The sequence below is a fragment of the Cetorhinus maximus genome, chromosome 8 (genome assembly GCF_964194155.1).
Source record: "Cetorhinus maximus chromosome 8, sCetMax3.hap1.1, whole genome shotgun sequence".
NCBI classification, from domain to species: Eukaryota; Metazoa; Chordata; class Chondrichthyes; order Lamniformes; family Cetorhinidae; genus Cetorhinus; species Cetorhinus maximus.
Genome location: NC_135886.1, coordinates 146532844 through 146557736, shown reverse-complemented (window position 1 = coordinate 146557736; position 24893 = coordinate 146532844). Strand labels below are relative to the sequence as shown.

At 46.8% G+C, this 24893-nt stretch overlaps 1 protein-coding gene and 1 long non-coding RNA gene across 4 annotated transcripts in view; both read left to right on the top strand.

Moving 5' to 3' along the window:
• Window positions 1-24893, top strand: part of LOC144684031 (uncharacterized) — a 432394-nt gene that overhangs the window by 261459 nt on the left and 146042 nt on the right. The window lies entirely within an intron of this gene.
• ccdc160 (coiled-coil domain containing 160) lies at window positions 257-12889 on the top strand. Of its 3 annotated transcripts, none has more exons than XM_078547741.1 (2): window positions 257-404; window positions 8214-12889. In XM_078547741.1, the coding sequence occupies exons 1-2, from the start codon at window positions 288-290 to the stop codon at window positions 9195-9197; spliced, it is 1101 nt and encodes a 366-aa protein (XP_078403867.1). In that variant the 5' UTR covers window positions 257-287; the 3' UTR covers window positions 9198-12889. The 3 variants fall into 3 exon arrangements, with proteins under 3 accessions (XP_078403867.1, XP_078403868.1, XP_078403869.1); XM_078547742.1 differs by lacking the exon at window positions 257-404 and adding an exon at window positions 1987-2110; XM_078547743.1 differs by lacking the exon at window positions 257-404 and adding an exon at window positions 2052-2184.

The following is a 24893-nucleotide window of genomic DNA, read 5'->3' as shown; positions in this document are numbered from 1 at the left end:
ATGATTATTTAAATAGAAACTATGTGCAGGGTTACGGGGAAAAGGCAGCAAGTTGACATTGAGTTAAAATGCTCAGAGAGCCAGTGCAGACACGATGGGCTGAATGGCCTCCTCCTGCACCATAACACTTCTGTGATTCGGAAAATAACTTTCCGCTTCTATTCTCTACACACGAGACTGCGGTTTAATTTTGAATTTAGCTCCCTCATTACCTGGGGGCTGATTGGCACCGACAGCCTCAGCGTTGGGAACCAGGAAACCGATAACGTCACCCAGCGCCGGGTCACATGCTCCTGCGGTGCTGCGCGCGCCGCCTAACCAGTGACATCAGGATTCGCCCCTCCGTCATTTCCGGGCGGCAGCGACGGTTTCCAAGGCAGGAACTTCCGGAACAACGGACAGAGGTAGCGAATGGGGCGGGGGAGTAAGGGGGGGGGCGGGGGAGTAAGGGGGGGGGCGGTGGAGTAAGGGGGGGCGGGGCGGGGAGTAAGGGGGCGGGGCGGGGAGTAATGGGGGCGGGGCGGGGAGTAAGGGGGGGCGGGGTGGGGAGTAAGGGGGGGCGGGGCGGGGAGTAAGGGGGGGCGGGGCGGGGAGTAAGGGGGGGCGGGGCGGGGCGGGGAGTAATGGGGGGCGGGGCGGGGAGTAAGGGGGGGGCGGGGCGGGGAGTAAGGGGGGGGCGGGGCGGGGAGTAAGGGGGGGGCGGGGCGGGGAGTAAGGGGGGGCGGGGCGGGGAGTAAGGGGGGCGGGGCGGGGAGTAAGGGGGGGCGGGGAGTAAGGGGGGCGGGGCGGGGAGTAAGGGGGGGCGGGGTGGGGAGTAAGGGGGCGGGGCGGGGCGGGGAGTAAGGGGGCGGGGCGGGGCGGGGAGTAAGGGGGCGGGGCGGGGAGTAAGGGGGCGGGGCGGGGAGTAAGGGGGGCGGGGAGGGGCGTAAGGGGGCGGGGCGGGGAGTAAGGGGGCGGGGCGGGGAGTAATGGGGGCGGGGCGGGGAGTAAGGGGGGGCGGGGCGGGGAGTAAGGGGGGGCGGGGCGGGGAGTAAGGGGGGGCGGGGCGGGGAGTAAGGGGGGGCGGGGCGGGGCGGGGCGGGGAGTAATGGGGGGCGGGGCGGGGAGTAAGGGGGGGGCGGGGCGGGGAGTAAGGGGGGGCGGGGCGGGGAGTAAGGGGGGGCGGGGCGGGGAGTAAGGGGGGGCGGGGCGGGGAGTAAGGGGGGGCGGGGCGGGGAGTAAGGGGGGGCGGGGAGTAAGGGGGGCGGGGCGGGGAGTAAGGGGGGGCGGGGTGGGGAGTAAGGGGGCGGGGCGGGGCGGGGAGTAAGGGGGCGGGGCGGGGAGTAAGGGGGCGGGGCGGGGAGTAAGGGGGGCGGGGAGGGGCGTAAGGGGGCGGGGATGAGGGGCGCAAGGGGGCGGGGAGGAGGGGCGCGGGGGGCGTGGGGGGGGCAGTAGGGGTGTTGGGAGAAGGAGTGGGGAGGGAGTAGGGGGGAGGGGTGGGGGGAGTAGGGGGAGAGGAGAGTAGGGGGAGAGGAGAGTAGGGGGAGAGGAGGAGGAGGTTGCTGAGGTGTGGGGGAGGGTGGAGACAGGGAGGGGGGAGGGGGTGTGTAGGGGCGAGCGGGGGGGGGAGGGGGGCAAGCAGGAGGGGTGTCAAGTGAAGGGGGGGAGTGGGAGGGGTGGTGGGGGGAGTGGGAGGGGTGGTGGGGGGAGTGGGAGGGGTGGTGGGGGCAAACGAAGCCGGAGCGAGGGAGGAGGAGGAGGAGGAGGAGGGAGGGGCGAGCGATGGGGTGGCGACTGAAGTGGGGTGAGCGGGAGGTGCGAGCAAGGATCAGTGCTTGGGCCCCAGTTATTCACAATCTAGATCAATGATTTGGTTGTGGAGATTAAATGTAATATTTCCAAGTTTGCAGATGATACAAAATTGGGCGGAAGTGCAGCAAGAGATTTTGGAGCGGCTGAGCGAGTGGGCAAAAATTTGGCAGATGGAATACAGTGTCGAGAAATGTGAGGAAATACAGAAATACAGTGTATTTCTTAAATGGTAAGAGGCTCGGAAGTGTTGAACTTCAAAGGGCTGCTTTGTCCTGGACGGTGTCAAGCCTCAAGTGTTGTGGGAGACGCACTCATCCAGGCAAGTGGAGAGTATTCCATCACAATCCTGACTTGTGCCTTGCAGATGGTGGACAGGCTTTGGGGAGTCAGGAAGTGAGTTTCTTATCGCAGGTAGCGGGGGATTAAGTGATGCTAATGCCATTGAACGTCAAGAAGCGATGGTTAGATTCTCTCTCTTGTTGGAGATGCTCATTGCCTGACACTTGTGTGGCGCGAATGTTGCTTGCCACTTGTCAGCCCAAGCCTGGATGTTGTCCAGGTCTTGCTGCATTTGGACATGGACTGCTTCAGTATCTGAGGAGTCACGAATGATGCTGAACATTGTGCGATCATCAGCAAACGTCCCCACTTCTGACCTTATGATGGAAGGAAGGTCATTGATGAAGCAGCTGAAGATGGTTGGGCCTAGCACATTACCCTGAGGAACTCCTGCAGTGATGTCCTGGAGCTGAGATGATGGGCAATTTCACATTTGCTCACATTATACTCCATACTTTAGGTGTGCTGGTACATGAATCACAAAGATGGTATGCAGGTACAGCAAGTGATTAGGAAGGTAATTGGAATGTTGGCATTTAATGTAGGGGAATGGAATATAAAAGTAGGGAAGTTTTACTGCAGCTGTATAGGGCCTTGATGAGAACACATCTGGAGTACTGTGTGCATTCTTGGCCTTCTTATTTAAATAAAGATATAATTGATTTAGCAGGGAAGTTTCACTGAACTCTTTCATGGGATGAAGGGACAAAAGCAGAAAATGCTGGAAAAACTCAGCAGGTCTAACAACATCTGTGGAGAGAAAGACAGAGTTAACGTTTCGAGTCCGTATGACTTCTTCAGAGCATAGTCTTCTTCAGTCATACAGACTCGAAACGTTAACTCTGTCTTTCGTCTTTCTCTCCACAGATGTTGTTAGACCTGCTGAGTTTTTCCAGCATTTTCTGTTCTTGTTTCAGATTTCCAGCATCCGCAGTATTTTGCTTTTACCTGGGATGAAGGGGTTGTCTAATTAAGAAAGATTGAACAAGTTAGGCCTATACCCATTGGAGTTTAGAAGAATGAGAAGTGATCTGAAACACACAAGATCCTGAGGAGACTTGATAGGGTGGATACCTGGAGGATGTTTCCTCCTATAGAGGTGAAGAAAACTAGGGAACATCGTTTTAAAAATAAGCGGTCTCCCTTTTAAGACAGATGAGAATTTTTTTCCCCAAAGGGTCATTGACATGTGGAATTCTCTTTCCAAGGAAGTAGTGGAGGCTGGCCCTTTGAACTTATTAAAGCAGAATTAGACAGGGAGTCAAAGGTTATTGGAGGGGCAGACGGGAAAGTGGAGCTGACAAACAGAAGAGCCGTGATCTTATTGAATAACAGAGCAGGCTCAAGGGGCCAAATGGCCTACTCCTCCTGTGTTCTTATATTTCTATTATGGAAAAGCCTCAAAGTTTTACATAAACCTTAAGTAACTAACTTATAGGCACATGAGATGGAGCTGTTTGGTGAGTAAGTCTACTTTACTTTCGAGTCTCCAGTTTATAGTAAATAGTCCAAAAGTAAGCTTAAGGTGTGGCAGGGCAGTTCAGCCACGTGGAATGCCCATCCTGTGGGATGTGGGGAGTTATGGACACTTCATGTGGCCTAGAGGGGCATGGGCAGAAACTTGAGCTCCAGGTTTCAGAATTTGAGCGGCAGCTGGAGTCACTGCGATATATCCGCGTGGCTGAGGAATACGTGGATAGCATGTTTAGGGAGGTGGTCATACCACAGGTTAGGAGCATGCAAGTAGAGAGGGAATGGCTGACCACCAGAGAATCTAGGAAGTCCAGGCAGGTAGTGTAGGAGTCCTCTGAATCAATCTCACTCAGGTTTTCCATTTTGGACACCGGTGAGGGAGATGTTTCCTCAGAGGATGCAGCAACAGTTACATTCAGGGCACATCGGATGGCTCGACTGTACGGATGGGAAGGAAGAATAATGAAAGAGGAACAGTGGTACGGGACTCGATATGGGGTGCAGATAGGTGTTCCTGTGCTTATAGATGTGAGTCAAGGATGGTACATTGCCTCCATCAGAAGGCTCTTTCTGAAGACAGGTGCTGCCCCCCTCTTAAGGTCTGGTAGCCTCGAGGACGAGGCAAGGCCAATTTTACTAAGCTGAGGAGTGATTGAGCAAAAGTGTACTGCACAAAGCTACTTGAGGGTAAATCAGTATCAGAGCAGTGGGGGGCATTCAAAGGGGAAATTCACAGGGTTCAGAGTAAACATGATCCCACAAAGAAAAAGGGTGGGATGGCCAACCTATGAATGCACAATAAATGGGAAGATACTGAGAGGTGTAGAGGAAGTGAGGGACCTTGAAGTGAATGCCCACAGATTCCTGAATTCTGCAGGACAGGTTGAAAAGGTGGCTAAGAAGGCATATAGAACCCTTTCGTTTATTAGCCGAGGTATAGAACATAAGAGCAGGGAGGTTATGCTGGAACTATATAAAACATTAGTCCACAGCTTGAGTCCTGTGTGCAGTTCTGGTCACCTTATTACAGAAAGGATGTAATCGCATTAGAGAGGGTACAGAGGGGATTTACGAGGATGTTGTCAGGGACTGGAAAATTGCAGCTATGATGAAAGATTGGATAGACTGGGGTTGTTCTCCCTGGAAGAGAGGAGCTGAGGGGAGATTTGATTTGAGATGTACAAAATTGTGAGGGGCCTGGATATTTACTTTAGCAGAGAGGTTAGTGATTAAGGGGGCATCGGTTTAGTTAGTGATTGGTAGAAGGATTAGAAAAATCTGTGCAGAGGGTTGTTGGGGCCTGAAACTCTCTCCCTGAAGGGGTGGTAGAGGCAGAAACCTTCAGCTCCTTGAAGCGCCGTAACCCAGCTACGGGCCAAATGCTGGAAAATGGGATTGGGCTGGGTGGCTCATTTTTCAGCTGATGCTGACACGATGGGCCAATGCTGTAAACTTTCCATGATTCTGTGGAGTCACATGCAGGCCCAGACCAGGTAAGGACAGCAATTTCCTTCCCTAAAGGGCATTAGTGAACCATATGGGTTTTTCCGACAGTTGAAAATGGTTTTGTGGTAACTATTACAGAGACCGGCTTTTAATTTCTGTTTGAGTTCAATTCCACCAGCTACCATGGTGGGATTTGAACCCGTGTCTACAGAGCATTAGCCTGGGCCTCTGGATTGTTAATCTAGTGACATTACCATTACGCCACTGCCTCCCCTTAATTACTGGTACTTGTGTGGTGCGAATGTTACTTGCCAAATATGAGCCCAAGCCTGGATCTTGTCTAGGTCTTGCTGCATTTGGACATGGATTGCTTCAGTGCCTGAGTCGTTGCGTATGGTACTGAACATTGTGCGATCGTCAGCAAACATCCCCACTTCTGAACTTATGATGGAGGGAAGGTCATTGATGAGGCAGCAATGTCTCGGGACCATGTTCACTGTGCTAGGTGTGCTCTAACTAGTGTAGGGTTTGCTCCCAATTCCCATTGACTTCAGTTTTGCCAGGGCGCCTTGATGCACATTCAGTCAAATGTTGCGTGGCTGTCAAGGGCAGTCACCCTCATCTCACCTCTGGAGTTCAGCTCTATTGGCCATGTTTGGACCAAATCTGTATTATGAGTCAGGGGCTGAGTGGCCCAAACAAAACTCAGTGAGCAGGTTATTGCTGAGTCAGTGCCGCTTGATAGCACTGTCGAAGATACCTTCAATCACTTTGCTGATGATCAAGAGCAGACTGATGGGGCGGACCATCCAGGACAAAGCAGACCCGCTTGACTGACACCCCATCCACCACCTCCAAAATCTCCACCATTGGTGCACAGTGGCAGCAGTGTGTACCATATACAAGATGCACTGCAGGACTTCACCAAGGCTCCAACGACAGCACCATCCAAACCCATGACCGCTACCACCTAGATGGACAAGAGCAGCAGTTGCATGGGAACACCATCTGGAAGTTCCCTCCAAGCTACACACCATTCTGACTTGGAACTGTATCGTTGTTCCTTCACTGTCGCTGGGTCAAAATCCTGGAACTCCCTCCCTAACAGCACTGTGGGTGTATCTACACCACATGGACTGCAGTGGTTCAAGAAGGCAGCTCACCACCATCTTCTCAAGGGCAACTAGGGATGGGCAATAAAGGCTGGACCAGCCAGCAAACCCCACGTCCCATTAATGAATTAAAAAAAAGTATCCAGTGCATTCAGCTGTTTCTTGATATCACGTGGAATGAATAAAATTGGCGGAAGACTGGCATCTGTGATGCTGGGGATCTCCGGAGGAGGCCGAGATGGATCATCCACTCGGCACTTCTAGCTGAAGATGATTACAAGTGCTTCAATGCTATCTTTTGCACTGATGTGCTGAGCTCACACCTTGTTGGAAATATTTGTGCAGCCTCTTCCTCCTCTTTGTTGTTTAATTGTCCACCATCATTCACGACTGGATGTGGCAGGACTGCAGAGCTTGGGTCTGATACATTGGCTGTGGGATGGCTTAGCTCTCACTATCACTTGCTGCTTCGACAGTTTAGCATGCAAGTGTTCCTATGTTGTAGCTTCACCAAGTTGACACCTCATTTTTAAGCCTGGTGCTGCTCCTGGCATGCCCATCTGCATTCTTCAGGGTTGATGCCCCGCCTTAATAGGTAGAGTGGGCCATGAGGTTACAGATTGTGTTCAAGTACAATTCTGCTGCTGCTGATGGCCCACAGCGCCTCATAGATGCCCAGTCTCGAGTTGCTAGATCCGTTTGAAATCTATCTCATTTAGCACAGTGGTAGTGCCACACAACACGACGGAGGGTATCCTCAATGTGAAGACAGGACTTTGTCTCCACGATGACTGTGCGGTGGTCATTCCTACCGATATTGTCATGGACAGGTGCACCTGTGACAGGTAGATTGGTGAGGATGGGGTGAAGTACGTTTTTCCCTCTTGTTGGTTCCCTCACCACCTGCCGCAGGCCCAGTCTAGCAGCTATGTTCTTTTGGATTCCGCCAGCTCCCAACTCCCCAACTGTATACCACAGTGCTGCCATCTCTGGTGGGTCTGTCCTGCTGATGGGTCAGGACATATCCAGGGATGGGGATGGGGATGTTGGTGAGTGTGACTGTCAGGCTATTGCTTTTTGGCACAAGCCACCAGTAAGGAGGACTTTGCAGGGTAATAGGGCTGGGTTTTTTTTATTTGTTTATTGGAATGGGGGCTTTGCTGGCTGGGCCAGCATTTATTGCCCATCCCTAATTGACCTTGAGAACTAAGTGGCTTGCAAGGCCATTTCAGAGGACATTTAAGAGTCAACCACATGGCTGTGGGTCTGGAGTCACATGTAGGCCAGACCAGGTAAGAACAGCAGATTTCCTTCCCTAAAGGGTGTTAGTGAGCTAGATGGGCTTTTATGACAATCAACAGTGGTTTCATGGTCAGTATTATTGAGACTAGCTTTCAATTCCAGATTTATTAATTGACTTTAAATTCCACCGGCTGCTGTGGTGGGATTTGAACCTGTGTCCCCAGAGCATTAGCCTGGGCCTCTGGATTACAAGTCCAGTGACATTACCACGACAACCACTGCCTCCCCATAAATGATGCAGAAAATTTTCCTGAACAAATTTCAGAAACTCTTGCCTTCTTTGGCCTTGTTACTATCTCAAACTATATTAGGCTAATTAAAGTTCCCTAATATAAATATTTTATTATTTTTTCACTTCCCTGTAACTTTCTTGCAAATTTGGTCCTCTATACCTTTCCCACTAGTTGATGGCCTGTAGAACACACTTAGTGGTGTAATGGTACCTGTATTATTTCTTAGCTCTTACCAAATCGACTCCGTCATGATGCCTCTAGGACATCCTCTCTCTTCAACATTGTAATATTCTCCTTCAATTAATGCTGCCAACCTCCTCCTTTCTTTCCTCCCACGTTTCTGTTGAACACCTTGTATCCAGGAATATTTAGTACCCTGTTTTGAACCAGGTCTTCATTTCATCTCGAGATCATATTTCCACGTGGCTGTGTACGCCTGCAGCTTACCAACCTACAGGATTTGCATTCATCGTTTCAAAGTACTGAAGGATAACTTTTGGCTTTTTCTGTTTAATAGAAATTCCAAGAGATGGATGGGAGACATTGGGTTCAAGAATTATTTCCTCCACATTTCAGTGTGCAGGATCTTGTTGGGGTGAATGTAACTTTGGAGCCTGTGCTGGTTTCTGAACACTTTGCAGCCAGGAGAGCCAAAAGAATTGAAAATCTTTACCAGCAGAAAATGAAGAATTTTCAACAAGAACAGAAATTGAGGAGAAAAGCCTACATTTCAGGACTGATTATATCAGAAGCAGCTCCTCAAGCTTCCATCAAAGAGCTGAAACCACAGGGCTATGGTCACAATCATGCTGGGCTATGTAAACCAGACAATTCAAATAAAAGTATTGAGAACCATGCTGACGGAATGGAAAGGCAGCATCTGTGGAACACTGAGGAGCTTGCAATTTTACACGAAACAAAGTGTAGAAAATACATTGAGCAACAAAATTTAAAAGCACAATTGGCATTTGCATATCTCCAGGCAGAAGAGGTGAAGGCAAGTAGCAAGAAACTGACAGTGTGTCTGGAAAAGAAAGAGGCCGAACTCCGTAAAACCAAACTAGAATTAGAGAACAGAACCTTGTACCTCAATCACACCATGCAAGAGAGCTTCAAAAGAGACTTGCAGATTCGCGGTCTCAAAGAAGATTTACAGGAAAAAGTAGTGACTGCATGTAACTTAAGCTCTCGATTGCAGTGGTGCAGGTTGGAAACCCAGGATCTACTCCTGGGAAAGGAGAAACTCATCTCCCATTGGAAGCAGCTGGCACTACAGCATCAGTTGGAAAAGGACTGTTTGGTGGAGAGATTGAAAGGACAGTCCAGCTTAGAACTGAAGAAACTACAAACGGAACTGGACACAGTGAAGGCTGAACTGAGAAAGGAGAAATGTCAACATGTTCAAAACAAGGAAGCTCTGGAGTTGTTGTGCAAACATTTCTCTAGTTTACCATCCTTGGGCCCAGCCGAAGATTTTAAAATTGAATTTCTGAATGTGTGACATGAATCCATTACTTTGTTCCAGTATAGATTATATCAATAATAATTGGTTCCTGGAATTAAATTCTTGTTGATTCCTTGTTGATTATATGGCACCAAATTAAATTGTTTTACTTTTTAACATAAAATTATACAGCACAGAAACAGGCCCTTTGGCCCATCATGCCTGTGCCAGCCATCAAGCACCTATCTATTCTAATTTCATTTTCCAGCACTTGGCCCGTAGTCCTGAATGCTATGGTGTTTCAAATGCTCATTTAAATACTTAAATGTTGTGAGGATTCCTGCACCTCAGGCAGTGTGTTCCAGATTCCAACCACCCTCTGGGTGAAAAAACTTTTCCTCAAATCCCCTCTAAACCTCTTGCCCCTTACCTTAAACCTAGGTCCCCTGGTTATTGTTCAAATATATCACAGTCCCCCTCCCTGATTTTTACACCTCATAGACGTTTACAGCACAGAAGGAGAACATTTGGCCCATTGTGTCCGCGCCGGTCAACAAAGATCTGACTATACTAATCCCATTTTCCAGCACTAGGCCCATAGCCCTGGAGGCTATGGCAACACAAGTGAATATATAAATACTTCTTAAATGTTAGGAGAGTTACTGACTCATCCACCCTTTCAGACAGTGCGTTCCAGACTCCCACTACCCTCTGGGTGAAAAAATTTCTCCTCAACTCACCTCTTAGCCTTCTACCTCTTACGTTAAATCCATGTGCCCTTGTTATTGACCCCTCTACTAACAGAAAATGTGTCTTCCTTTTCACTCTATCTATGCCCCTCATAATCTTATAGATCTCTATCAGGTCCCCTCTCAACCTTCACTGCTCCAAGGAAAACAACCCCAGCTTATCCAATCTTTCCTCATAGCTCAGACCCTCCAGCCCAGGCAACACCCTAGTAAATCTCTGCACCCTCTTCGGTGTAATCACATCCTTCCTATAATGTGGTGACCAGAACTGCACGCAGTTTCCAGTTGTGGTTGAACCAGCATTTTATATAGTTCCAGCATAACCTCCCTGCTCTTGTATTCTATGCCTCGGCTAATAAAGGCAAGTATCTCATATACCTTCTCAACCACCTTATCTGCTTGCCCTGCTACCTTCAGGGATCTATGGACATATACACCAAGGTCCCTCTGATCTTCGGTACTTTCCAGGGTCCTACTATTCATAGTGTAATCCCTTGCCTTGTTAGCCCTCCCCAAGTGCATTACCTCACACATTTCTGGGTTGAATTCCATTTACCACTGCTCTGCTCACCTGACCAGTCCATTGATTTCCTCCTGCAGTTTACAGCTATCCTCCTCACTATTTACCACCCTACCAATTTTCATATCCTCTGTGATGTTCTTGATCATACCCTCTACATTTAAGTCTAAATCATTTATGTACACCACAAATAGCAATAGCACCAAACCCTGCAGAACCCCACTGGAAACAGACTTCCAGCCACAGAAACATTCCTCTGCTTCCTGCCTCTCAGCCAATTTTGGATCCATTGTGCCACTTTGCTTTGGATCCCATGGGCTCTTACTTTCTTGACCAGTCTGCTATGAGGGACCTCATCAAAAGCCTTGCTAAAGACCGATATCGTCCTTCTCCGTAGTGAACACAGGTGAAAAGTAATCATTTGAAACCTCACCTACATCCTCCGGCTCCACGCACAGATTGCCACTTTAGTCTCTAATGGGCCCTACTCTTTCCCTGCTAATCCTCTTGACATTAATATTTTCATAAAATGGCTTGGGATTTTACTTTATCTTGCCCGCCAGTATTTTTTTCATGCCCCCTCTTCGCTCTCCTAACTACTTTTTTAAGTGACCCCTACATTTTCAATACTCCTCTAGGGCTTCCGCTGTTTTCAGCCCTCTGTATATGCCATAGGCCTCCTATTTTTTCCTTATTCAATCCTCTATATCCCTTGACATCCAGGGTTCCCTGGACTTATTGGTCCTACCCTTCACCTTTATGGGAACATGTTGGCCCTGAACTCCAACTATTTCCCTTTTGAATGACACCCACTAGCCTGATGTAGACTTTCCTACAAATAGCTGCTCCCAGCCCACTTTGGCCAGATCCTGCCCTATCATATTGAAATTGGCCATCCCCCAGTTCAGGACCTTTATTTCCAGTCCATCTTCATCCTTTTCCATAACTACCTTAAATCTTAACAGTTATGGTCACTATCCCCAAAATAGTGCAATGCCACCTATTTTACATCCCCCACCCCCACTGTCACGCCTGAAGATTCTATACCCTGGAATATTGAGCTGCCAGTCCTTCCCTTCCCTCAACCATGTCTCTGTGATAGCAACAATATCATATTCTCATGTTAATCAATGCCCTCAATTCATCTGCTTTCCGTGTAAGAATCCTTGTGTTAAGATAGATGCAATCCAGCCTTGCATTATTCCAGTTTGCCTTAACAGGTCTATATTTGCTCTGCCTTCCAGACTGACTTAGTTACTCTTCTATATTTGGCTATGCATCACCTCCTACTGTACCTCCACTCTGTATCTCATCCCCTGCCAAATTAGTTTAAACCTCCCCCGCCCCCTAACAGCACTAGCAAACCTCCCCACAAGGATGTTGATCCTGTTCTGGTTCAGGTGCAACCTGTCCGACTTGTACAGGCCCCACCTTTGCCAGAAACAGACCCAGTGATCCAGGAAACTAAAGCCCTACCTTCTGCGCCATCTTCCTATTCCTATACTCACTCACACACAGACAGGGAGTAATCCAGAGATCACAGCCTTTGAGGTCCTGCTTTTTAATCTGCTGCCTAGCTCCCTAAATTCTTGTGGGACCTCATCCCTCTTTATACCTATGTCATTGGGGTACCAATGTGAGCCATTACCTCCGACTGTTTGCCCTCCCCCTTCAGAATGCCCTGCAATCGTTCTGTGACATCCTTGACTCTGGCATCAGGGAGGCTACACACCATCCTGGAATCAGATCTACAGCCACAGAAGTGCCTGTCTGCACCCCTCACTATTGAATCTCTTACCACTATTGCTCTTTCACTCTTACTCCTCCCCCCTTGTGCAGCTGAGCCACCCACAGTGCCGTGAACTTGGCTCTGGCTGCACTCTCCAGAGGAGCCTTCACCCTCACCATTTTCCAACGCATAAAAACGGTTCTTGAGTGAGATGCACTCTGGGGCTTTCCTGACTACCTGCCCGCCTCCCTTCTGACTGGTGGTCACCCATTCCCTCTCTGACTGTGCTTCTTTAAGCTGCGGAGTGACCACATCTAAAAACATGCTATCCATGTAACCCTCAGCCTCATGGATGCACACACTCCAGCTGACCTCAAGCTCTGAAACCCGTTGCTCAAGCTTGTCAAGGCAGTGGCATTTCCTGCACATATGGTCATCCAGACTGCAAGGAGTGTCTAAGAATTCCCACACTTTCAGTTACCAAATATAAACCAAAATCCATCTTTCTAGAGTTATCCTCAGGCCATTTCTGGTGTTAAATAATTGTTACCATAGAATCATATGATATTACAGCACGGAAAGAGACCATTTGACGATCGAGTCTGTTCCAGGTGCAAATACCAAAGTACAGGCCTGAAGTTACTGAAAAACATTTAATTTAACTGGATATTCACAAATGAAACTTTGTGGAACAGAATGTGAAGAGATATTCCACGTTGAACCAGATTAAAGCCAAAAATGTTGTCTTTTCTGTACTTTTAAGATCATTATGTTTTAGCTGCACATTAATAGCAAATAATCTGTTTGAAAATTCCACCGTTTTTTTCGAGTCACTCGTGCCTCCTATCTCTTCTATATTTTCTCTCCCTCTATCTGTCTCCCCTCTCAATTCCCTTCCTCCCATTTTTTCTCAATGTCCATCTTTTCCTTTCTCTGTCTTTGTCTAAAACCTATTTTGAATTTAAAACATACATTTACATTTTGCAAATTGATTAGGATTTATATTCCTAATTATATCATTTAAAAGTCTAACCTACACTTGCAGTAATTGTTACATTTACTTGCTGTCATACTTTAACATGTCCTCTGAACTCTGGGAGTTTGTGGTGCACAAATTGGCTACCTTGTTTCCTACATTACAGTACTGACTATACTTCAAAAAGTGCTTCAATGAGATTGTGAAAGCTGTTATAGAAACCCAAGTCTTTCCTTCTTTCCATGGGCCATCTGCTAATATATGAAGATTTAGATCCATGAACTGATGTTCCCCACACTAATTGTGTGGGGATGAGGGAGTTGGGCTGGTTGGCAATAAATTAATCTGCTCTAGGCCCCTGCCTGCACCTTCTGAACCAATTACTAGGTTTACCATAATAAAAACAAACTGCTGGAAAAACTCAGCAGATCTGGCAGCTTCTGTGGAGAGAGAAACCGAGTTAACGTTTCAAGTCTGGATGACTCTTCTTCAGACTAATTAGGATTTATATTCCTAAATATATCACTTAAAAGTCTTGTATACAACTTGCACTTTCAGTAATTGTTACATTTACTTCCTGTCATACTTTAACATGTCCTCCGGTTTACCAAGTATGGTGATGCCATGCTTTCCATCCTTGACAAGGAGAGCTCACCTTTGATTGCTGGGCTTCCTGATCCTGTATGTGTGACGGTAGGAGGTTTGCAAGTGTGCTTTCATGTTGCATTAACTTGGTTCCAAGCGTTAATGTTGCTAGATGCTTTACTGCACAGAGTTTAGTTGTCATCTTGCATATGACATCTCGCAGCTTTGCAAGTCTAATTCCAAGTTGAACAGCCAAGTCACAGCAATGTTTTGGTGTATGTGTGCATGCATGTGTGTTGGTATGTTGTTACGTGGATTGCCTGGAATCATGCAGCAAATTTTCGTAGGCCACATTCATTTCCAGGTCACCACACTAACATGCTGGACTACCCTTGAAATTCCATATGTAGAGGAGTGGTGATGTCCTTGCGTGGAGTGTGGATCCTGTTGACTGTAGACCACTGTTTCAAGGGAGGTTGGACCCTGGAGGCTTTACTGTCAGATCACTCATCAGATCATTGTTGGCAATATTGGCGTCAACCCAAAAGGTTGTACCATTTGTCCTTTTTGTCAAAATCCGCATTGTTCAAAGCATTCGCTGACCTCCAGATTTGAGACACTTATTCAGTAGGTTCTGATCATTTTCATGGATTGGCAGTTCTGGGTTGGCTTCAAAGCAACCAAACTCTCCCAGAATTTTTGCCTTCAGAATTTTAAATATGTGATATAAGTATAACGAAACATCCTGGGGAACTAATCCAGCAAGGTGACCACAATGTGGGCAAAAATGTTTTTCAGGAAAACTTTGACGGTGAGAGAATTCCAGCAAAGCAGAGGGAAACGTAAAGGATTGTAGAATGTTAGGTCTGATGGATGAGAGTTCTACTAATAGTGGAGCGGAAAGAAGAGTACAGTTTGTTGATGGAATCTAGGGCTGGTGGAGAGAGTCCATGAACTGACAAGTGAAAATGCAGGAGCACTTGATCCTCACTATGCTGGAGGATGGGACGTTGGGGATGGGACAGGGGCACTGTGGAATGGGGCAATCAATTGGTACAGCAAGATAAAAGATGCAGGCAACAGTTGATATTTGGTGAGGTGGGAGACAATGAGGTTTATTATTAAGGGAGAAGATTGTGAGGTTTATTATGGTGGCGGGGGGAGATGTTGAGGTTTATTATGGTTGGGGGAAGGTGATGTTGAGATTTATTAACAAGGAGAACATTAATTCTTTGATTAAACTTGCCGCATAGCCAGGAAGGATGCAGGAATCAGGTTGAAATGTCTGAATCTGGAACTAAACTGATGGCTTTGGTCTTAGTGATGAACTAAAGAAAGTTGTGACTCATCCAGGGAACATCAAAAATAAGAGCAGCAGAAGACTATTTGGCCCAACGAGCCTGTTCCGCCATTCAGTGTGATCATGGTTGATTCTGGGTTTCAACCCTACTTTCCAATCTGCTTCCCATATCCCTTGGTTCTCTGAGACCAAAAATGTGTCTATCTCAGCTTTAAATATGGTTAATGATGGAGCAGCCACAAAACTCTAGGGTAGAGAATACCAAAGATTCACAAACCTTTGAAGAAATTTCTCCTCATCTCAGTCCTAAATTACAGGCCACTTATCCTGAAATTGTGCCCTCATGTTTTAGATTCTCTGGCTAGGCGATGCAGCATCTCAGTATCTATCCTGTCAAGTCCCTTCATATTCTTGTATGTTTCAATAACATTACTCTCATTCTTCTGAATTCCAGAGAATATAAACCCAATTTACTGAGGCATCATAACACAACCCTCTAGTCCCAGGGACCAATCTAGTAAACCTTCACAGTACTATCTCCGATGCAAGTATATCCATCCTTAAATGTGGAGACAAAAATTGCACACACTATTCCAAATCGGGCCTCACCGTAGCCCCGAACAATTGTAGCAAGACTTTTTTATTCTTGTATTCCAATCCCCTTGCAATAAAGACCAACATGCCATTTGCCTTCCTAATTGCTTGCCGTACCTGCATACCTTTTGCTTTCTATGTACGAGCCACCCAAGTCTCTCAGAACATCAACATTTATAAATTTCGCACCTTCTAAAATAATGTTCTGCTTTTCTATTGTTTTGAACAAAGAGAATACCCTCACACTTCCCCACATTATATTCCGTCTGCCATCTTGTTATTCACTCACTTAACCTGTCGAGATCTCTTTGCAGCCTCTTTGTGACCTTCTCACAGCTTGCATTCCTACCTAGCTTTATATTGTCAGTAAACTTAGATACATTACTCTCTGTCTCTTCACCTAAGTCATTAATGTAGATTGTAAATGGCTGAGGGCCATGCACTGATCCTTGCGACACACCACAAGTCACAACCTGCCAACTTGAAATGTCCCATTTATCCTTGCCCTCTGCTTCCTGTCCATGAACCAATTTTCTATCCATGCTCATAGGTTACCCCCAACTCCCTGAACACTTATCTTGTGTACCACCCTTTCATGTGGCATCTTATCAAATGCTTTTTGGAAATCCAATTATGTTACATCTACTGGTTCCCCTTCATCTACCCTACTAGTTACATCCTCAAAAATGACATTTCGTAAAATCATGTTGACTTGTTCTAATCGTACTATGGTTTTCTAAGTGCATTTTTAAGGCTTCCTTAAGAATAGATTTTTGCCGATGGCTGTTGTCAGGCTAACTGGCCTGCAGTTTCCTGTTTTCTCTCTCACAGAAGCACACAATGCAGAAGAGGCCCTTTGGCCCATCGAGTCTGCACCGACATGTGAGAAACACCTGACCTACCTCCCTAATCCCATTTACCAACACTTGGCCCATAGCCTTGAATGTTATAACGTGCCAAGTGCTCATCCAGGTACTTTTTAAACGATGTGAGGCAACCCGCCTCCACCACCCTCCCAGGCAGCGCATTCCAGACCCTCACCACCCTCTGGGTAAAAAAGTTTTTCCTCACATCCTCCCAAACCTCCTGCCCCTCACCGTGAACTTGTGTCCCCTCGTGACTGACCCTTCAACTAAGGGGAACAGCTGCTCACTATCCACCCTGTCCATGCCCCTCATAATCTTGTACACCTCAATCAGGTCGTCCCTCAGTCTTCTCTGCTCCAACGAAAACAACCCAAGTCTATCCAACCTCTCTTCATAACTTAAATGTTTCATCCCAGGCAACATCCTGGTGAATCTCCTCTGCGCCCCCTCCAGTGAAATCACATCCTTCCTATAATGTGGCGACCAGAACTGCACACAGTACTCCAGCTGTGGCCTCACCAAGGTTCTACACAACTCCAACATGACCTCCCTACTTTTGAAATCTATGCCTCGATTGATAAAGGCAAGTGTCCCATATGCCTTTTTCACCACCCCGCTAACATGCCCCTCCGCCTTCAGAGATCTATGGACACACATGCCAATGTCCCTTTGTTCCTCAGAACTTCCTAGTGTCATGCCGTTCATTGAATAATTCCTTGTCAAATTACTCCTTCCAAAATGTATCACCTCACACTTTTCAGGGTTAAATTCCATCTGCCATTTATCTGCCCATTTGACCATCTCGTCTAGATCTTCCTGTAGCCCAAGACACTCAACCTCACTGTTAACCACCCGGCCAATCTTTGTGTCATCTGCAAACTTACTAATCCTACCCCCCACATAGTCATCTATGTTGTTTATATAAATGATGAATAATAGGGGGCCCAGCACAGATCCCTGTGGTATGCCACTGGACCCTGGCTTCCAGTCACTAAAGCATCCTTCTGTCATCACCCTCTGTCTCCTACAACTAAGCCAATTTTGAATCCACCTTATCAAATTACCCTGTATCCCATGTGCATTTGCCTTCTTTATAAGTCTCCCATGTGGGACCTTGTCAAAGGCTTTGCTGAAATCCATATAAACTACATCAACTGTACTACCCTCATCTACACACCTGGTCAGTCACCTCCTCAAAAAATTCAATCAAATTTGTTAGGCATGACCTCCCTCTGACAAAGCCATGCTGACTATCCCTGATCAAACCTTGCCTCTCCAAGTGGAGGTAGATTCTCTTCTTCAGAATTTTCTCCAATAGTTTCCCTACCACTGACGTGAGACTCACTGGTCTGTAGTTCTCTGGCTTATCGCTACAACCCATCTTAAATCGCGAAACCACATTAGCTGTTCTCCAGTCCTCTGGCACCTCCCCCATGGCCAGAGAGGAATTAAAAATTTGAGTCAGAGCCCATGCAATCTCCTCCCTTGCCTCCCTCAGCCGTCTGGGACACAAATCATCCAGACCGGGAGATTTGTCCACTTTTAAGCCTGCCAACACCTCCAATACCTTGTCACTCCCTATATCAATTTGCCCAAGAACCTCGCAGTCTCTCTCCCGGAGTTCCATATCTTCATCCTCATTCTCTTGGGTGAAGACGGATGTGAAGTATTCGTTCAACACTCTAGCGATGTCCTCTGGCTCCACCCATAGATTGCCCTCTTTGTCTCTAATGGGCCCTACTCTTTCCCTGGTTATCCTCTTCCCATTGATATACTTATAGAATATCTTGTGATTTTCCCTACTTTTACCAGCCAGAGCTTTCTCATATCCCCTCTTTGCTCTCCTTATTTCTTTCTTAAGCTCCACCCTGCACTTTCTGTACTCCACTAATGCCTCTGCTGATTTGCTCCCCTTATACCTGCTAAAAGCCTCTCTTTTCCTTCTCATTGTATCCTGAATATCTCTGGTCATCCATGGTTCTCTGGGCTTGTTACTCCTTCCTATCACCCTAGAGGGAACATGTTGAGCCAGTACCCTCTCCATTTTCTTTTTGAATGCCTCCCACTGCTCTTCTGTAGATTTTCCCACAAGCAGCTGTTCCCAGTCTACCTTGGCCTGATCCTGCCTTATTTTACTAAAATCCACTCTCCCCCAATCCAAAACATTTTTTTGCAACATGTCTATTTCTTTGTCCATAACAAGCTTAAACTGTACCATGTCATGGTCGCTATCACTAAAATGCTCCCCCACTACCACCTCAGCCACCTGTCCGGCTTCACACCCCAGAATTAGGTCCAGCACTGCGCCGTCCATAAGACCATAAGACATAGGAGCAGAAATTAGGCCATTCGGCCCATCGAGTCTGCTCCGCCATTCAATCATGGCTGATAAGTTTCTCAACCCCATTCTCCCGCCTTCTCCCCATAACCTTTGATCCCCTTACCAATCAAGAACCTATCTATCTCGGTCTTAAATACACTCAATGACCTGGACTCCACAGCCTTCTATGGCAATGAATTCCATAGATTCACCACTCTCTGGCTAAAGAAGTTTCTCCTCATCTCTGTTCTAAAAGGTCTTCCCTTTACTCTGAGGCTGTGCCCTCAGGTCCTAGTCTTTCCTACTAATGGAAACATCTTCCCCACATCCACTCTATCCAGGCCTTTCAGTATTCTGTAAGTTTCAATCAGATCCCCCCTCATCTTTCTAAACTACGTCGAGTATAGACCCAGAGTCCTCAAACGTTCCTCATATGTTAAGCCTTTCATTCCTGGGATCATTCTAGTGAACCTCCTCTGGACCCTCTCCAGGGCCAGAACATCCTTCCTGAGATACGGGGCCCAAAATTGCTCACAATATTCTAAATGTGGTCTGACCAGAGCCTTATAAAGCCTCAGCAGCACATCCCTGATTTTATATTCCAATCCTCTCGAAATAAATGCCAACATTGCATTTGCCTTCCTAACTACCGACTCAACCTGCAAGTTAATCTTAAGAGAATCCTGGACTAAGACTCCCAAGTCCCTTTGCACTCCAGATTTCTGAATTATCTCCCCATTTAGAAAATAGTCTATGCCTCTATTCTCCCTACCAAAGTGCATAACCTCACACTTCCCCACATTGTATTCCATCTACCACTGTCTGCAACACACCATCCTGGACCCACAGTAGCGCCTATCTGTTCCCCTGACAATAGAATCCCCTATTACTATTGCTCTTCCTCTCTTCCTCCCCTCCAGTCCAGACAGGCTGCTTGTGGTGCCAGAAGCTTGGCTCTGTCTGCACTCCCTGGAGGAACCACTCTCCCTCCTTTCTTGAATAATGTAATACATTTGCTAACTTCCAATCTGCTGGGACCATTCCAGAATCTGGGGAATTTTGAAAAACTCATAACCAGCATATCCACTATCTCTTTAGCGATCTCTTTTAGAACCCTAGTGTGTAGGCCATCAGATCCTGAGGATTTGTCAGATTTTAATCCCTTGAGTTTCTCCAGTACTTTTTCTCTGCTAATATTAATTCTTTAATTTCCTCACTCTTTTAGCCCCTAGATTGGCCATTTTTCACTGGTATATATCTGGTTCTATCATGAAGACAGACACAAAACAATTGTTCGATGTCCCTGCCATTTCCTCATTCACCATGATAATTTCTCCTGTCTCTGATTCTAAGGGACCAACATTTGCTATAACTACTATCTTCCTTTTTATACATTTCTAAAAGCTCTTGCAATCTGTTTTTATATTCATGAATACTTTACTCTAATATTCTTTTATCAACTTTTTGGTGGCCCTTTGCTGGTTTCAAAAGGCTCCCAATGCTGTCTGCAAGCATGACCCAGACCTCCCTGTCGCTTGCCATTTCAACACTCCACCCTGCTCTCATGCCCACATGTCCGTCCTTGGCCTGCTGCAATGTTCCAGTGAAGCTCAACGCAAACTGGTGGAACAGCACCTCATCTTCCGATTAGGCACTTTACAGCCTTCCGGACTGAATATTGAGTTCAACAACTTTAGATCATGAACTCTCTCCTCCTTCCCCACCCCCTTTCCGATCCCCCTTTTTCCAATAATTTATATATATTTTTCTTTTCCCAACTATTTCCATTATTTTTAAATGTATTTCCATCCATTATTTTATCTCTACCTTTTAGCCTATTTCGATTTACCCACCACCCCCACTAGGGCTATCTGTCCCTTGCCATCCATTCTTAATTAGCACATTCGTTTAGATAATATCACCACCTTCAACACCTCTTTGTTCCTTTGTCTGTGACATCTTTTGATTATCTGCTCCTATCACTGCTTGCTTGTTCCTACAACCACCGCCCCCCCCAACTTCTCCCCCCCCCCCCCCCCCCCCCCCACCGCCACCTTAAACCAGCTTATATTTCACCCCTCTCCTAATATTACTCAGTTCTGTTGAAGGGTCATGAGGACTCGAAACGTCAACTCTTTTCTTCTCCGCCGAGGCTGCCAGACCTGCTGAGTTTTTCCAGGTAATTCTGTTTTTGTTTTGTACCTTGCTCATCCTGCTTTCCACCCTAAATATCCCCATTAGCACATTTCTTAGCTAATATCACCACCGTCAACATCTCTTTGTTCTTTTGTCTATGACATCTTTTGGCAATCTCCACCTATCACTGGCCCTTTATCCAGCTCTACCTGTCCCACCACCACCCCCCCCTTAAACCAGCTTATATTTCACCTCTTTTCTATTTTTCCTTAGTTCTGATGAAGAGTCATTCGAACTCGAAATGTTAACTGTGTTCCTCTCCACAGATACTGTCAGACCTGCTGAGTTTTTCCAGGTATTTTTGTTTTTGTTCCCAATCCTCAGACATGCAGCTATTCTTTGCAACACTATAAACCTCTTCATTTGATCTAATACTATCCTTAACCTCCTTACTAAACCACAGGTGAACCATTCTTGCTGAGATTTTGTTTTTCAATGGCATGTATTTTTGTTGAATATTTTGAATAGCTTCTTTAAACATTTCCCACTGTTTATTTGCAGCCATGTCTTTTACTCTATTTACCCAATCAATTAGACTCATAGACTCAATTGTAGCCAATTCTCCCCTTATACCCATGTAATTGGCTTTAGTTTAAGATTCTTGTTTGTGATTAGGGTATGTCGCTTTCAAACTTAACATGGAATTCAATGATATTATGATCACTTTTTCCCATTGGATGTTTTACTATCACATTACTAATTAACCTTGCCTCATTGCACAGTACTAGATCTAAAATAGCTTTTTCATTAGTTGGTTCCACAACATTTTACTTCAGGAAACTGTAATGAAAGTATTCTACAAATTTATCTTCTAGACCACCTTTGTCAATTTGATTGGTCCAGTCAAAGTGAAGATTAAAATCCCCCACAATTATTACAAACTCCAATAATTTATAAATTACTCCTGCCAGCATTTTCTGAACCTTGCTATTCCTAATCTCCATCTGTACTAATTCTACTTCCTGATTATCTGAGCCAACATCCTTTCTCACTAGTGTTCTTATGTCATCCTTTTCCATTCTGACTGCCTTTTGAAATGTTGTGTACTCTGGAAAGTTCCAACGTTGATCTTTGTAGCCATGGGCTACATTTTACATGCCCTTGCTAGGCATGTTTTTGGCAGCAGGGTGCACCATACCACCTTCCCACCCACCCCCGAGCTTACCCCTACAATATGGGGGGTTAGGAAGTGCCAAAATCAGCAGCCCTTCTGCCATATTTAAATAGGTAATCAAGGGTCAATTAGGCTTGTTACCAAGCCAATTGACCCTGATAATATGCTGCCCATGCCATTAAATGTTTAGCTTGGGCAGTTGGGCAGGAGTGGGCAGCCTGATTTTTAAAAAGTAATTCGATCAAAGGGTGGGAAGGAAAGGTGGGGGGTTGATCTTTGGGGGCTGCCTTTGCAGATCAGGGGGGTGCCCCCTGAAGATGGAAACCCCCATCTTCCTATCCACCTGCAGCCTTAAACCCACCCCCAACCCTTTCCCTGACTTGCCCAAACCCTCACTGCCCAAGACCCAGGACTAACCTGGTTCTGGGGATCCATGGCCCTTCTTCCTCCTCCTCTTGCATTCCTGGCACTGACCACTAAAGTGTTCTTGGCGCTGCTGGTACTGATGGAACTGCCAGTCAATCAGATTGGTCAGAAGTGGGGATGTTCGCCGATGATTGCACAATGTTCAGCACCATTCACGACTCCTCAGATACTGCAGCAGTCCATGTCCAAATGCAGCAAGACCTGGACAATATCCAGGCCTGGGCTGACAAGTGGCAAGTAACATTCGTGCCACACAAGTGCCAGGCAATGACCATCTCCAACAAGAGAGAATCCAACCATTGCCCCTTGACATTCAATGGCATTACCATCACTGAATCCCCCACTATCAACATCCTGGGGGGTTACCATTGACCAGAAATTGAACTGGACTAGCCATATAAATACTGTGGCGACAAGAGCAGGTCAGGGGCTAGGAATCCTGCACCGAGTAACTCATCTCCTGACTCCCCAAAGCCTGTCCACCATCTACAAGGCAGTGTGATGGAATAATCCCCACTTGCCTGGATGAGTGCAGCTCCCACAACACTCAAGAAGCTCAACACCATTCTGGACAAAGCAGCCCACTTGATTAGCACCCCACCCACCACCTTAAACATTCACTTCCTCCACCACTGACGCACAGTAACAGCAGTGTGTACCATCTTCAAGATGAACTACAGGAATTCACCGAGGCTCCTTCGACAGCACCTTCCAAACCCATGATCACTACCACCTAGAAGGACAAGGGCAGCAGATAGATGGGAACACCACCACCTGGAAGTTCACCTCCAAAGCACTCACCATCCTAATTTGGAACCAAATCGCCATTCCTTCACTGTCGCTGTGTCAAAATCATGGAACTCCCTCCCTAATAGTAAGGCACACACCAGGAGACCACACCTGAGAGAGACATAGACAGAGTGTGGAGTTGGGAATTTGGGTCACGTGGGAATTAGATGCATGGGGCTATGTGACAGCTTTTTTTATCAGTTGGAGCAAGAGAAGGAGCTAATTGGTGAGTAAGTCTACTTTACTTTCTAGTCCCCAGTTTATAGTAAATAGTCGTAAGGTAAGCTTAAGGTGGGCAGGTCAGCTCGTCTGCCCACAATGCAATCCTGTGGCATGTGGGGAGTCATGGCTGCTTCATGTGGCCTAGTGAGTACATTTGCAGGAAGTGTCACCAGCTGCAGGAACTTGAGCTTCAGGTTTCAGAACTCAAGCTGCGGCTGGAGTCACTGTGGTGCATCCACGACACTGAGGAATACGTGGATAGCATGTTTAGGGAGGTGGTCATACCACAGGTTAGGAGCATGCAAGCAGAGAGGGAATGGCTGACCACCTGACACTCTAGGAGGACCAGGCAGGTAGTATAGGAGTCCCTGAATCAATCTCACTCACAAAGCGGTTTTCCATTTTCGTCTCCGGTGAGGGCGATGCTTCCTCAGAGGATGCAGCAGGAGCACGTTCGGGTTACCACGGATGGAGCAGCTGTACAAGCGGAAAAGTAGAATAGTGAAAGAGGAATAATGGCAGGGGATTTGATAGTTAGGGGAGCAGACAGCTGCTTCTGTGATCATAGACGTAAGTCCAGGATGGTATGTTGCCTCCCTGGTGCCAGGGTCAAGGATATCACAGAGCGGCTGCAGGAGATTCTTAAGGGGGAAGATAAACAGCCAGAGGTCGCGCTTCATATTGGGACCAATGACATAGGTAGAAAGAGTGATGAGTTCCTGAAAGCTGATTTTAAAGAGTTAGGTAAGACATTAAAAAGCAGGACTGCAGAGGTAGTAATTTCTGGATTGTTATCAGTGCCATGCACTAGTGAGCATAGAAATAGGAGGTTATAGCTGATGAATGTCTGGCCGGAGAAATGGGGCAGAATCATCCCAGATTTGCACTAAGTGCGGTAGCGGGCGGGTAAAATGACGTTTTACCTGTCGGCCGCAGTGGCTGGTTTTTACACCGTATTGTCCCAAACCTGCCAAATTATTTATGCATTGCTGGGAAACACACCATTTCCATGGCAGGCGGACTCCGATTCGCCTGCCACACCATCACTTTGCCATTTCATCACGCCAGGTGCCACATTTAAAGTACAGCCATGCTCAGTGCTTCCAGCCCAGGACTGCAGCAAAGAAGACATGGCCCCGAAAGGCAAGAAGACTGCAGCCTTTGAGCGCCCTTTGGATGCCATGGAGCCCTGCTGTGATGTCCTCTAACCCAACTCTGGCCGCAGGAGGGGCAGCTACATTGGTAGGCGATGGCAGTGGTGATCAGTGCCAATGCTGCACAGAAGAGGTTGTTCATCCAATGCAGATAGAGGATGAATGATCCCATCCATGCAGCCAGGGTATGGGAACCACCTCATCGCTCTAAAC

Excerpts from the sequence above, each read along its gene's own strand:
- ccdc160 (XM_078547741.1), top strand. The coding sequence starts at position 288 with ATGCTCCTGCGGTGCTGCGCGCGCCGCCTAACCAGTGACATCAGGATT. Across the intron at positions 405-8,213 it reads TTCCGGAACAACGGACAGAG|AAATTCCAAGAGATGGATGG; the intron begins GTAGCGAATGGG and ends TCTGTTTAATAG.